The sequence below is a fragment of the Crocodylus siamensis genome, chromosome 2 (assembly GCF_052110815.1).
Source record: "Crocodylus siamensis isolate JL-2025a chromosome 2, ASM5211081v1, whole genome shotgun sequence".
Taxonomy (NCBI): domain Eukaryota; kingdom Metazoa; phylum Chordata; order Crocodylia; family Crocodylidae; genus Crocodylus; species Crocodylus siamensis.
The window spans coordinates 185,554,360-185,568,423 of NC_143396.1; the positions used below are offsets into that span (position 1 = coordinate 185,554,360).

General features: G+C 41.0%; 1 protein-coding gene across 3 annotated transcripts in view; it reads right to left on the minus strand.

Moving 5' to 3' along the window:
• NUCB2 (nucleobindin 2) overlaps positions 1-14,064 on the minus strand; it is a 55,289-nt gene that overhangs the window by 25,241 nt on the left and 15,984 nt on the right. For all 3 annotated transcript variants that reach the window (XM_090032579.1, XM_090032578.1, XM_090032580.1), the window contains 4 exons: positions 12,759-12,902; positions 10,912-11,019; positions 6,408-6,534; positions 389-492 (listed from right to left, as the gene is read on the minus strand). In XM_090032579.1, the coding sequence (XP_089888705.1) occupies positions 389-492; positions 6,408-6,534; positions 10,912-11,019; positions 12,759-12,902 (483 nt within the window). The remainder of the gene's footprint in view (positions 1-388; positions 493-6,407; positions 6,535-10,911; positions 11,020-12,758; positions 12,903-14,064) is intronic.

Genomic DNA, 14,064 nt, shown 5'->3' on the forward strand with positions numbered 1-14,064 from the left:
TTATGTGGCAAGCAAAAAATTATTTGGGAGTAAAAATCAAGACTGAAAACATATTACAGGCATAATGAGCATCTAGCAAAATTTCACTAACTATAGGTGCCCTTGAAAAGTCAAATTTTACTACCAAAGCTGTTGACACCAGCATGTGAATGAGAACCCTACAAGATGTTGCCTGAAAAAAAAAAAGTGGTCTCTTAAGGCTAGTGCATGCCAATGGCACAGAAGTTTCTGGTACATAAAAGAACTAACAACATTCCTTTGAGAATAAAAGCTGCGTGGCATTCAGAATAAGATTGGTTTATATAAAGTGAACGGATTTGCTTTTCACTGCAGAGAGAAACAATCAACAACAAGTGGACATCTACAATATTTTATATTTAATACTCACTGCTTTGATCAACATATCTAAATCTTTAGGTTCGAACGTGTCAGGATTCTGATGGTTGAGATGTTCAAACTGTTTAAGAAGCGCTTGATGGTCTATGCCAGTGTCTGAAAGAAAAAGGTGAAAATATATTTGAGCACATTAATTTTAAATACAAACCACATCAAATAAGTTTGAAGGATAGCAATCTGGACATTAAACATTTTCATACATGAACATGTTGCCTGCAAATATTTGAAGGCTCCCCAGGGACTGAACAGGCACTTGGTGAATAGGCATTAGGTAAAATAGCAATGCTTACAGAATAGTACTGCTTGACAAAGATCCGCAAGCTTCAGTGGACCCTTGCAATTTGCATTCTCCTCCCACCATGCTGGAAGGTTACATTTTACACTGTAATTTCAACATGTAGAAATTAAAGCTTGCATTTTAGCTAGCAGCTATTACAAACATTTTAAGTACTACAAAAGGTGCATAAATGGCATGCTATTTCTAATCTGCATAAACCAACATATTAACAGGGCACCTGATTAGACATGAGGGGAGTTTCTGTCAAGATGACTCTCATCATCCTACTGAAGAGGCACTCAGAACCCAATTCCCTGATTGCCTAGCACCTTGCAAAGTCACTTACACCTGGCCAAAGTGTATGTAAAAACATACCAAATTAGACAGGCAACAGTTTAAATCCCATTTGCACGTGACTATGAGGTAAAAGGCAGTGGGGAGTCAGCCCCTGTGTGCAAAGATCATGCTGTAAATATTTCCCTGCTTCTCTTCTCTAGAGACTGCCTCCAATAATATAAGCATGCATGGTTCAAGACAGCATTAAGCACTTCTAATATTAATGGCATTTTCTAAGTGCTACTGTCGTTGTGGACAATACACCCACTGAATATTACTATCTTGAACAGCATACATTTGTCATGCATTACAGTATTATCTGATGATTTCTAGAAAGCTATCAATTTTTGATTGGGCAACTAGATGTCTTGGCAAATGGAAATACTGAATCCAAGTAAAACATTTTGGGGAAGTGTCTCCTTCAGCTTGTCATCCTTTGGTGAACTGAAGATATTCTTCCCAAAACTGTTCACTGTGTTTTTATTATCATATGCCAGCAAACACTGGCCACTGCATATTCCAACAACCATTCCTCTACTGTGAGATCATAATTTCTGCCTAATTAAATTCCCTCCTTTATATGTTGTAAAACATTTTTTAGAAATGTAGTAATATGTTTTACTCATTCCTGTTAGTTACAGGCAAAAGGCTCTCTGTATTTGATCGTACTTATATGGTCCCCATTACTTTAGAATCACAATGATCCACACACATTACTCCAATAACTGCAATTATCATTAATATATATATTGTCCCCTGTGAAATAGGGGGAGTGATATTTTCCCTACTTGACAAAATGGAAAATGGAGACAGAGCAAGGCAAAGGGACTGGCTCTGTGTAACGGTTTGCAACCCCCTCTGCCATGGTTACAGTCTTTTGAAAAATTACAGGGCCAAATTATACAGCAAATCCCTTAGGGAACTGTAATCGGGCAGTGTCTTTTTAAATAGTTTGAACTTAGCTGGGCCAGACTGCCTTCCATTTCAGAAGCTACCAGACACTGCTAGAGCCATGGCATGTATTTGTAGTTCAGTTTTGCATATTATATATAGATAATAAGTGTTGTTATTCACATTCCACTGAGTTCATGTGGTTCCTTCATATTATGGATGCTTTATTAACAGCAAAAGATACAGAAAGTCCACATCTATAATGTGCCTTTGACTGCCTGCCTGCCCACCAAATCCATCTAGTCCCAGTGCTAACATTCAAACCTCTCATAGCTACAGACATGTTGTTTTCCAAATTAACTAATCAGAGAAATATTTCCTTATTCTCTCCCAGCCATTGAACTCTTCCCCCCATGATTCTGAAGTACATGACAGACGCTGTTGTAGCCTGTATGTATGTTTAAGGCTCAGTCTCAAGATCTCATATAGCGAGTAATGTAAGTAACACGCTTATGATAAGACCTTACCACATCAACATGTGTTTTCATTTATTTTCTTTATCTGGCAGTAGAAAGCAGCCATAATGCTCCAAATAAAGTACCTGAAGAAAGCTTTAACAGTCCCAAATAATAACAGCCAGGATAATTACCCTTAGACTGCTCTAAATTAATTTGAGGGCTAAACCAGTAGAAACTCCAGAATATGGGGCACTGGAAGAAGTGATTAACCATTGCCCACTCTCTCTCTGCTCACATCTTATGCTACTGTCTGGCCAGACAAAAAACAGGACCCCTGGCCCAGCACTGAACAGAAACAGAAAAATCCTTGGTCCTTGTTTTCACCTGATCTACATTTGTAAGGAAAGAAAAACAAATATTTATTTAAAAAAAAACAGAGGCAGCTATCTGAAATCAAATTGGAAGTTTGAAATGTTAGATGTTAGATGTGGTTCCTGAGAAAAAACTATTAACAAGCAAAATGCATAAAGGCAATTTAAACAGCACAATATACATATTTCGTGCAATTTAAGATGGCTCTAGAATTTTTTTAACAGGTACAGAACTAGGAATTTATTTTATGGCAGCTGTTAAGGCTGCTTACCAAAGTAATTGCACATGATAACAAATATTTTCCATTTTAACTGTTTTCACATGATTATAACCTGCTGACCAGTGGTCCCTTGTGAAATAGAATGTCCAATTCTTGCCTTCTTCCCAAGCTCAACATTTTGATATTTCTAAAACAATGGAATGCATGTGCACACATGAGTTTGAATGCACAATATCCTGTTTCATGGAGAGTTTATTTATTTTCTAAAAATAAGTCCCTTCAGTTATGTTTGATTAATAAGGATAAAAGCAAATAATCCATTAAACTATTATCTGGGGGGGGGGGTTTAAACCAAACCAGCTGCAGTTTTAAACTGGAAAGTAAGACATAGATCTCAGTGAGGAGTATATGCTTTCTCTAGGTTTGAATCCAACAATTTTAAGCAATCAAAAAGTATTTAAAGATAATATGCTGAAAAGAAATGATAAAGCATTTTCTTAAGTGCACACTTAAGCCTAATTTTCAAAGCGGCTGACAGCTCACATGGGCCACAACAGTATTACCAGGCATGCAGCATTTCTGAAAACAAGGCCATTAGCATTATACATGCTGGGCAAATTTTTCAAGCTTGGGTACCTGAAATGAGAGACCTAAGTGGCTTGATTTACAGAAAAGCTTGCAGCTCCTATTTAAATCAGTGGCATCACAATCTGCATTGTTCATGACACTGCAACCACTAACATTGTTCTACTGGTAAATATATATGGTACATATTCATCTCCATTTAGATGATTCAAGCTGTAATTTGTAGCACTACAAGTGCCTTAGCACTTTGTAGTGCTAAAAAACATCTTACATGGGATGGAAGTACATACACAGCCCCCCAAATGGAGCACAGCAGAGTTCCCACAATGGCATGCTCTCTAGTCAGACAGAGAGAGAGGGGGCTGCTGCTTTTCTCCCCTCACCAAGGAAACCTGTCAGTGAGCTATCACAAAAAGCCTGAACTCCCCACCGTCAACCTCCTATAACTGAATGGACATCACATGTGGCAGTACAAAACATACAACTACAGAGAATTTCCTGTTTCAAACACGAACATGTTTGTAGCACTTTGCACTATCTTTGTAGTGCTTTGGGGATAGTCATACAAATGTATGTAGTGCTACAAATGTAACATCTGTCCATAGTTTTAGTTTCAGTACAAACTATACAGTACAAGACACAATAACATTCATATTCTGAGGCAGTGACAGCTAGCCACCGCTTACATAGGATTACTAGCCACATTACTATAGTTATTAGTTGCTCTTAACTAGTTTGGCTAGAGCTCTGTATGAGAGCTTTGCCTGCCCTAGAAACGTAGTATCACACCCCAATGTATGTATTAGAAAAAAAATGAACTGTGGTTCTCAGGCATGTGTGTGATAGGTTACGATGCTCTCTGGATAGGAACCTTTATTCAAAGAAAGAAAAATATCTCCAAGATCCTATTTTATCTTCATTAAGTGTATTGGAGATACCATTTGGAATAGGCACTAAACTAAAAGATGGTAAAATTAATACCTTTCCTAAAATAATTTGGGGTTTTCCTGGTATGAGTAACCCATAACCCATTGTCCACCTCCAGACTAGGCTCACTGGCAATGTTTTAGTACCAGGGAAGAGAAACAGAAGCCCTCTTCAGATGCTACTTTTGTTGCAAGTTAAAAATGAGTTTCACACAATTTTTTTGTAACACACCAGATATTCAGGCAAGTTGTCAAGCAATAAAAACAGCAAAAATCCACAGTAAAATTTACAAATCCACGTCTGAAAAGTTCCAAATTAAATCAGCTATGTCTCACTGATAAGGAAGCTTCCTGAAATAATTTTAATGTCTGGTATGTTGCTTAGTTTAAAGGGCGTGCAGAGAGTCTGTATTTGGAAGCTGCTCCCTAGTGCAGGGCTGCTGCCCCTGCAAACTTCAAACTTGTCAATGTGCAGGGAGCTCTGCATCAGAGGCCGCCTACCCCGTGTTGAGCGGCACACATACCCATTTAAAAGTTACCAAAATGCAAGGGGCCTGGCACTAGAGAGTCATTCCCCAATGCTGGGTCCCCATGCCATGACATGTTTAAAGCCTGCATACAGCTGAGCTGTTCCCCATATGCCAGCAAGTTTCAAGGATGCAGTAGTGGGGAACTGCTCTCCAGTGCCAGGTTCCCTGAGCACCAGCAGATGTGCAAAGGAATTTTAAGAATTGTATTCCAGATTCCCAAAACAGCGTGTCCTGCCATGCTGTACCTTTAAACTTCTGGCATGATAAGATATGTGTTTTGGGGGATCCTCAGATAAAATTCTTCAGATCCCATTACACAATTAAATTAACCCCTAGCAGGGGCCATAGTACTCAAATTATAAAATATTCACAAGTCTAAGAACTAATTCCTTGCCCGCTGAACTCAGTAGAAGCCTTTCCTTGACTTGAAAAGGGAATGAATCAAGCTCCTAACATACAGATAGATTAATCTTTTTTCTTTGCTGGGGTGTTCTGAGGATTGTTCTTTTACAGCTTGTTAGTTTTACAAAGTAGTAAAGCATTTTGAAACCAATTCTGCCCAGATCTTTAGGTTTGGTTTTTTTTCTGAGAAAAAACCTATTAAAAAGTTCTCAAGTGTTTCTGGATTTTTTTTTTTATTTAATTTTGCCATTTATAATTTAATCCTACAGCACTGGACAAAAAAGGGAGACAGCACCACTTGCCAAACAAACTGATACTGACTATATTTGCTGGAAATCAGACATTTTTTCCCCTAAAATGAAGGCCTATTGAGTAGACTGTAGAACTGCATTAGTAATGGTATAAGTATAGATGAGAAAGCAATCATTCCGAATACCAGTTTTCTGGTACTTAGAACTGGTAAATCAATAAAAAAAATTCCCCTTGAGCTGAATTTTTACTTTACTGGCATAAACCTGAAAATTAACCTTTGGTAGTAGAATGAAAATTTAGAGGAGGAAAATTTAACAGATTTGAACTCCTTGATCCTAAAGAAACTCTTCTACACATTTTCAAAAATGCTATTTTGTGCATAGAAAATGCCCAAACAGTGAAATTTGATACATTTAATTCTGTCATGTTACTAATCCTAAATGAGGGATGTGGAAACTGCTATGCTGGTGGAGAGAAATGCCTGAAAAGTGGTTGTAGCTAAAAATGCTAGCAACAATTGCTTTTTTAACTTGTAAGACAGATGTTTTCTCTCTTCTCCATTATTTCCTAGAAGTGGGTCATTTTCTAGTGCTATTCCAGCTAAGGAATGTGAAGTGGGACCCACTCATTGCTACAGCTTAGTTTAGTTATTAATACCGATTTGTTATGAGAAAGATCCAGTTGAAGGATTCAGAGCCCCTCTCTGCTATAGACCCATATGTTAAGTTAATCCAACCTGTAAATTCTTCTTTGTATTCTTACCTTGAATGGAATCCATTTTAGCTTTAATTAACATCCTTAACCTTGCCACCTCTTGTCTTTTCAGTTCATCCAGTCTTGTTCTGACATGGTGGCTTACTAAATCTAGCTCTTTGCTTAGCTTTCCATTCTGTTAACAGAGTAAATGATTTATGTAAGACAGTCATGCAGTTGTAGGATTACTCTCGGCAGTCTCTGGCAATACTAAAGTCTTTATCAACATCAAAAGCATCTCAGATATTATTGAGAGAGAGGATACAAACTTACAGAAACAAAATCAAGGAAAGACCCTGAACAAAAACATGTTTTAAACATTATGGTGCTCCACATACCATAATTAAACCAAGACCTAAAGCACCACTTGATATCTGTATTCAAAGATTTCTTCAAAACTGACATTTTCTAAACTAGCTCTTCTCAACTTCTGGTCCACGAGGACCTACAGACGCACATGATGCAGCAGGCTCCTCCTTCTTGCTGGTAACTGTAAGAGCTGAGGAGCAGTTAGCACACCATCAGTCATTACCAGTGTGATTCAAAAGACTGATGCTAGCCCCAAGGACTGCACTGTGTATATGGTGCCATAAGCACTAGCTGCAACACCAGACACAAAAAGTAATGCAGAAGGAATGGAGGCTTAGGTACAGATCCTCAAGATACTTGGGTGATTAACTCCCTTTGATTTCAAGGAAGATAGATGCCTAAATCCCCATATGATCTTAATTGTAGTGCTCTCTTCTCCACAGACTTAGTTTCTTTGCTTTAGATCAAGTTCCCTCATTGATCCCCTACTGATTGCCAGTCCATGAGGGAATCTGGAGTAGCCAGCTAGAATGCAGGGTTGAAATAGGGCTTAAGAGAAGTGATCATGGTGAGAGGCTGGGAAAAAAGGAGAACACTAGTGTACTGCTTGGAGTAGGGCCTGATGTAGTTGAGTTGTGCAAAGGAAAGAAATCCATTTCAATCTCATATCCTCCATGTAGCAGGGCACCTTTGGTACCTGCCACTTTAAGGGTCCAAGCAGGCAGCAGAGCAGCCTGCAGAAAACTGCACAGCCAATCAGGAGAGTCACATGGCCAGCAGGAGGCTGCCTGATTGGAGGGAGGGCCTATCTGCTGGAGAATAAGAGCAGACCCTGAGCACTAGAGCCAGGAGTTGCTGCAGGGAGAACAATACCTGGCTGCAGTTGCTGTTCCCAGAACACCTGGAGGACAGGGTAGGAACTATAGGGGTGAAGGAGGTTCCTGGTCCTGGGGAATGACCTAAAACTATACCTTGCTGGGGTTGGATGGTGTGGTGGGGCTGCTTGTGGCAAGGCAGCTTCCAGGAAATGCCACACCTGTGCCTCCCCAGGGAAGGACGAGTATGGGGCCTCAGAAAGTCTCAGACCCCGCTGCCTTGTGGTTAACCTCTGGAGGGGAAAGGCTAGGAAAGCACACACTAATAAAAAAGCACAGAGGCCCAAGCCCACTGAGTGGGGCCTGGGAAAGGATCTAGGTATGTTGACAGACACCTGAGGCCTAAGTGGGCTGTAGGCGGAGTGAGGTCCAAGCACACCTGCGGACACCTGAGGCCTAAGGGACGTAAGGACCCACAGCCTCAGTGAGGAGGCAGAGTAGGGTCTTATGGAGCCTAAAGGACTGCACATGCGCTGACCAGAGTAGCCATAGTTGAGGCCTCAGTCAGGGAACAGGAGGCCCAGGCATGTCTGAGGACACCTGAGGCCAAGTGTGGTCCGGTTAAGGGGCTGGGGGAGTAATAGTGGAATTGGATGCCATCTGTGAGGCATGGGACAGGGTAAAGGAGAGGTTCAGAGTCGTGTATAACACCCTAGTCATCAGGGCATTAAACGGGCAATCTCCTGCAATTTTCCATCTTCTTTTTACATCAAGGCAGGGCAGACAAGACAGGTCAGACTTTCTGGGTACCAACAGACACGGGGTGGGGGGAAAGAAAAAGAAAAAGAAAGTGCTTTACTGGAAGAGGCAGCTTGTTAGTTCGACCACAGTGTCAGCATAGACCATGTGCTCCAATGGTGCTTTTCAGTTCTTATCTAATAGCTGATTAAATCAGTACCAAAAAAGCTTTGCTGAAGTGCCCAATCTATTCAGACATTAGGCTAGCCAGATCCAACTAATATGATGCCTCTTCTGGACATGCATTGGGCTTGGCATGGGGGTGCACCAAGTTTAAATTAAAGCATTGTTTAGGTATGTTTTTTTTTTCCTTTAAGTCTGTAAGCAGCCTTTGTGTTTCTCTTCTATGTTGTATTCACTTTCATAGATTTCATAGACATTAGGGCTGGAAGGGACCTCGGGAGATCATTGAGTCCAGCCCCCTGCCCAAAGGGCAGGAAGTCTGCTGGGGTCATAGGATCCCAGCAAGATAAGCATCCAATTTACTCTTGAAGGTGTTCAATGTAGGTGCTTGAACCACCTCCGCTGGCAGACTGTTCCAGACCTTGGGGGCTCAGACAGTAAAGAAATTCTTCCTTATGTCCAGCCTGAAACAGTCTTGCAGGAGTTTGTGACCATTCGACCTCGTCATCCCTTGGGGCGCTCTGGTGAACAAACGTTCCCCCAGATCCTGGTGGTCACCCCTGATAAACTTATAAGTGGCCATCAGATCACCCCTAAGCCTACGCTTTTCCAGGCCAAAGAGTCCCATGGCTCTCAGCTTGTCATCGTAAGATCTGTTTTCCTGACCTCTGATCATGCGCGTGGCTCTCCTCTGGACTCTCTCAAGCTTCTCCACATCCTTTTTGAATTGTGGAGCCCAAAACTGGACGCAGTACTCCAGCTGCGGCCTCACCAAGGCCGAGTACAAGGGGAGATGACATCCCGGGATTTGCTTGAGAAGCATCTATGGATGCAAGCCAGCGTTTTGGTTGCTTTACTAGCCGCAGCATCGCACTGGAGGCTCATGTTCATCTTGTGGTCAATGATGACTCCCAAGTCTCTTTCTTCTGTGGTGCTAACCAACGTAGCACTGCCGAGCCTATAAGGGTGCCGCAGGTTTTTCCTCCCAAGGTGGAGAACCTTGCATTTTTTGGTGTTAAACACCATCAGGTTCTCGTCCGCCCATTTGCTGAGCTTGTCCAGGTCAGCCTGGATCACCCGCCTATCTTCTGGCGTGGATGCTTTGCCCCAAAGTTTGGTGTCATCGGCGAACTTGGCCAGTCCACTCCTGACTCCTATGTCCACATCATTAATGAAGATGTTGAACAGGATGGGTCCCAGGACAGAGCCTTGAGGGACCCCACTGGTCACAGGGCACCACAATGAGTTGCATATTATTTTCTTCTTGGAGGGTAGATGAGCCTTTCTGTGATTGGCTTTGCAATACTCTGAATGACTGACCAGCAGTAACAAGTGAGAGGTAAGCTTTTAGCTTTATGACATGAAAGTCTCTGGCAAGCATTTATTTAATGGTACAATGGAATCTGAACCTCAGTCTCAACAATCATGACTCCTACCATGCCACATGTGCAAGGCAGGGCACACAATTTTGAGATGAGGGATCAGACCCCCATTGTACTATTAGTACTTGCCAATGTCATCAAACCATTGTGAAAACTGAATACTGAGTTTTGATTCAAAAATTCAAATTACTCTAAGTCTTCCTGTTCTCTTTTGGGGGAGAGTCTCTAACATGCATTTCCTGAAGCAAGAAATCTGCTTCTAGCTCCTTTATAGTAGCTATACCAGGGGCAGGCAAAGTCTGGCCCGTGGGCTGGATTGGGATTTCCAAGCAGCCCCTGACCATGTCACTGGGGCTGGTTTGCAGGGAAACCCCAGCAGTAGCCATGCCTTACAGTACGGAAACAGGGTTTCCATGGAGACTGGCCCCAGCAGTGCTGGCAGGGTGTGCAACTGGGCAGAGAGCTGCTCAGGGTCTGGGACCTTGCACCAGTAACAGCGTGATCGGGAGCCAGGCCAGAGCCATGATCTGCAGCCCACACACCATGGGAGGGGCATGCAGGCAGCAGATCATGGCTCTGCCCTGGCTCTGGACCACGCTGTCACCACTACAAGATCCCAGCCCCAGACCTGAAGCAGGTCCCTGCCCTACGGCGCACCTGCCAGCAGTGCTGGGGCAGGTCTACCTGGAAACCCCAGCCCATGCTGTCACAGTCTGGCCACTGCTGGGATCTCAATGGAAACCAACCCCCAGTGACAAGGGCAGGGGCTGCTAGGAAATGGGAGTCTGGCTGCCGGTTGAATCCACCAATTTGTTCACCCCTGAGCTAGAAAGCAAATGAGAAACTCTGTCCTGAAATATATAGTTCCCATATCCAACATCACCATTTCTTTAAAAAACAGGGACTCTGTCCTATAGCTACAGACCTAAAGATCTAGCCAAATAATTTAAATACAGGCAAATGAGAAGAGTAACATAAAAGAAAAAAAGTAAAACAAATGAATTTCAATATGCTAAAGTCTTAAAATCTCAATGATTTGTAGTTGTCTAAATGCTGTTAATTAAATGCTGTTGATCTTTGACATACCTTTATTTCCTCTATGTCAGCAGTCTGAAGTTTCTCTCTGAAATGCTTATCTGTTTCCAAGACATCTATCACTTGCCTGAGATATTCATCATAATAAAGTCCAGTATCCTTTAGAAAAAAAAGTTGTAGTTCAGGAAAATACGCTGTTACATGTTTTTGTTTCATATAAGTCTGAAGATTACATAAAAATCGCATTGAATCTCAAACCTCAGCCACATCCAAGGTATAATGCTCTGCCTTGCAAAGCATCAGCAATAAAACTTGAATTTCTGTGTTTTTGTTCAGTTGTACAAAATATAACAAGTTAAATTCTTGTGCTTTATTCTGGCACCTGACAGGGGAATAGAGAAAGCTGTTAAAATGCACATCACACCCGTTGGGGTTTATCATGCAAATAGACTGTGAGAGCTTTTATAATTCACCTGTTAGACAAATAAGCCAAAGCGATTCAGAATTCTGTAAATCCTTTTAGTTCCCCCAAGGAGGAAAAAAGCTTTGAGTTTCCACTTGATACATTTACCCAAAATTCTTCTCTCTCTCTCTTTCACCCACACCTCCCCCCACCTCTCTCTCTCCCTCTTGGCTGATTCCAATGACACCCTCCACGTCTTCCACCTCTTCCACTTCCTGGTCCAGGTTCATGTCAAATGTGAATCTGGATACTTCACTTTGCAACAAAATGCAGACATCCTTGTCCAGTGCTGAGCCATCTAGGTGGCCCTCTGCAAGGAAGACAGACAGCTTGTCGAGGGGCATGGGAGAGTGGGTTTCAAACTCCAGTGACATGGTGTTTTTTGTCGCTGCCAAGTGTTTCATGATCATCGACCCCTGGGAGGGCCATACACTTTGAACTTGCACCATTTGATTTTAATATTTGTGTAATAAAGATTTAAAAAGTCAAAAAAATCTCTCTCCCTCCCTCCCTCCCTCCCTCCTTCCCTCTCTCCACCCACTTCCAATGTTGAAAGAAGCAATCACAAGGAATGTGAGTCCAATACCCTGCTTGCCTTCTAAATATCAAGTAAATCAGACTGGGGGAACCTAATGGAAGTGCAGGGTATCAGAACTGCATTACTGGGGATTTAACAGACAATCCAGATTGTGAAAAAGGGGCGTTTTCACAAGCTGGACAAAGTTCTTGTAGCATCAGGCTACATTTACATCCATTGTTTTCCCTATGAGTTTTTAGCAAAGAGAACAATTCCAGGAGTCCAGATTGCTGGTACTGAAACCGTTTTGGGAACAGAATGAGCCCTTTCCAAGATTTTGTGTATGATAGCAGTACTTTGCTGTGCAGTGAGCATCAAATAATATTATTGTTTAAAACCTGTTACATACACTTTGGACAAAAATTCATTTTCCACTTTAGTGCACACACAGTCTTAACTCCGTCTCTTTGACATGATTACCTACTGCATTCACAGACATTGTGCTTTTGTTACCAAGAAAATTCAGTGTCTGAAAAAAATCTGTGTTCACTTAATCTAACATTCTGTCATTCACTTTAGAAGACCAAATTAGGAGTTGTGTTCATCTCGGCAAAGATAAATAGGTAAAAACTTATTTTAAAGATAAACTTCTCCCAGTGGACTACATTAAACAATGGCAATTCATCCCATCAGAAGCTGTGTGCACTGCCTTAGTTACCTTGCTAGTCCTATCTGAGCAAGGAGTCTGAAGCAAATATTAAATGCCTAAACCTGAGATTTTGATACCCACATGGACGTGCAGAATTTGACTATTTTTCTCTCCATATGTAACTCCAACAAAAAGGCATTTACATTTCAAGATGGAAAGCACTAAAACCATAATACATGATCTCCATTTACTAAAATTAATTTACTTACTGGGTTTTCTATTTTCTCTCCTTCTACATGGGGTTCTCCTTTCACTTTTGTCTTGTCTATGTCTATAGGCACTGCTTCCAAAGTAATTAGAAGGTATGTCACCAGCAAAACACACTGTTGTACTATGACAGCTGTCCACCTCATCTGAAATAAAAGATCAAAAATATAACTCATAAAATTAAGTATCAACTAACTTATTGTGCTGTAATATTCAGTACAAACAAGCATGCCTGCATGCACTAATAATAACTCACCAATTACCTGTTCTGTTGCTATCAAGAACCCAATAGGGTTAAACACAAATAAGTACAAAGACTTTAAAAATGTAATAGAAGAAGCAGCTTGTTATTATATGTAGGTCTCAACAAAAGTGGAAATAATACTACACTGCTTGTGTTTGTAATGTAACTAATACTTTAACCACAGTCAGGACAGGAATGGGGCATTACAAAGATATTGGCTTCTACATGTGTAAATGAAGATGCTCTAAAAAAGCTGCTATTCTATTGCAATGTATTTTAACTCTGTAGAATAGTTTGGGATGAAAGAATATTTAGCAACTTTACACGGATTTTAGATGTTTTACAGATGCGCAAAATCGATTAGTATTAAGAAAGACCTGATGCTACAACTAATGAGATAAAAAAAAACAATGATATGAAGGGGAGATGGATCAAAGATTAGAGATGTGGCATATTTGCCTATTTTGGAATAAAGATTTTCTCTCCCCAACTGTTCTCCCCTGATCAATAGGGGAAAAATGCCATAGTCACCAGAGGTTGTCAATTATTGGTACTGTAGGCAGGTCCTTAAATATTTTGGCTATTATCTTTAAAAGACAAAGTTTTATATTCTGCAGAAGCAGCTTTTGGACACTTACTCATTTCAGAGCTCAGTTGCTAATGATGAAATAGCTGCAGACTTCATTGCTAGATCAGTGATACAGATGACTTTGGAAATATTGATGTAATATTGTCAGTGCATAATTAGCTTAGGTAAATCAAAGAAAGAGATATAAGCATGTCATGAATGTAGAGTGAGACAGACAAAAAGAAGCATATTTGTTACAAGGGCAATTTCTGTACGAGTGATTTAGCTAGCCATGCAGTTAATTCTATCACAAAGTATTGAGATCCAGTGACAGCAAATCTTTATGAGATGAGCTAGAATTAGAGCATGCAATGCCAATTTTCTTGGATGTAAAATGAAGCACTCATAAGACCTTCATGCTTTTGCCTGACCTTAGATGGCTCTTAAGTGACAAGCTAAATGAAAACAGCAATGTTAAAATCATTAAATAACTAGT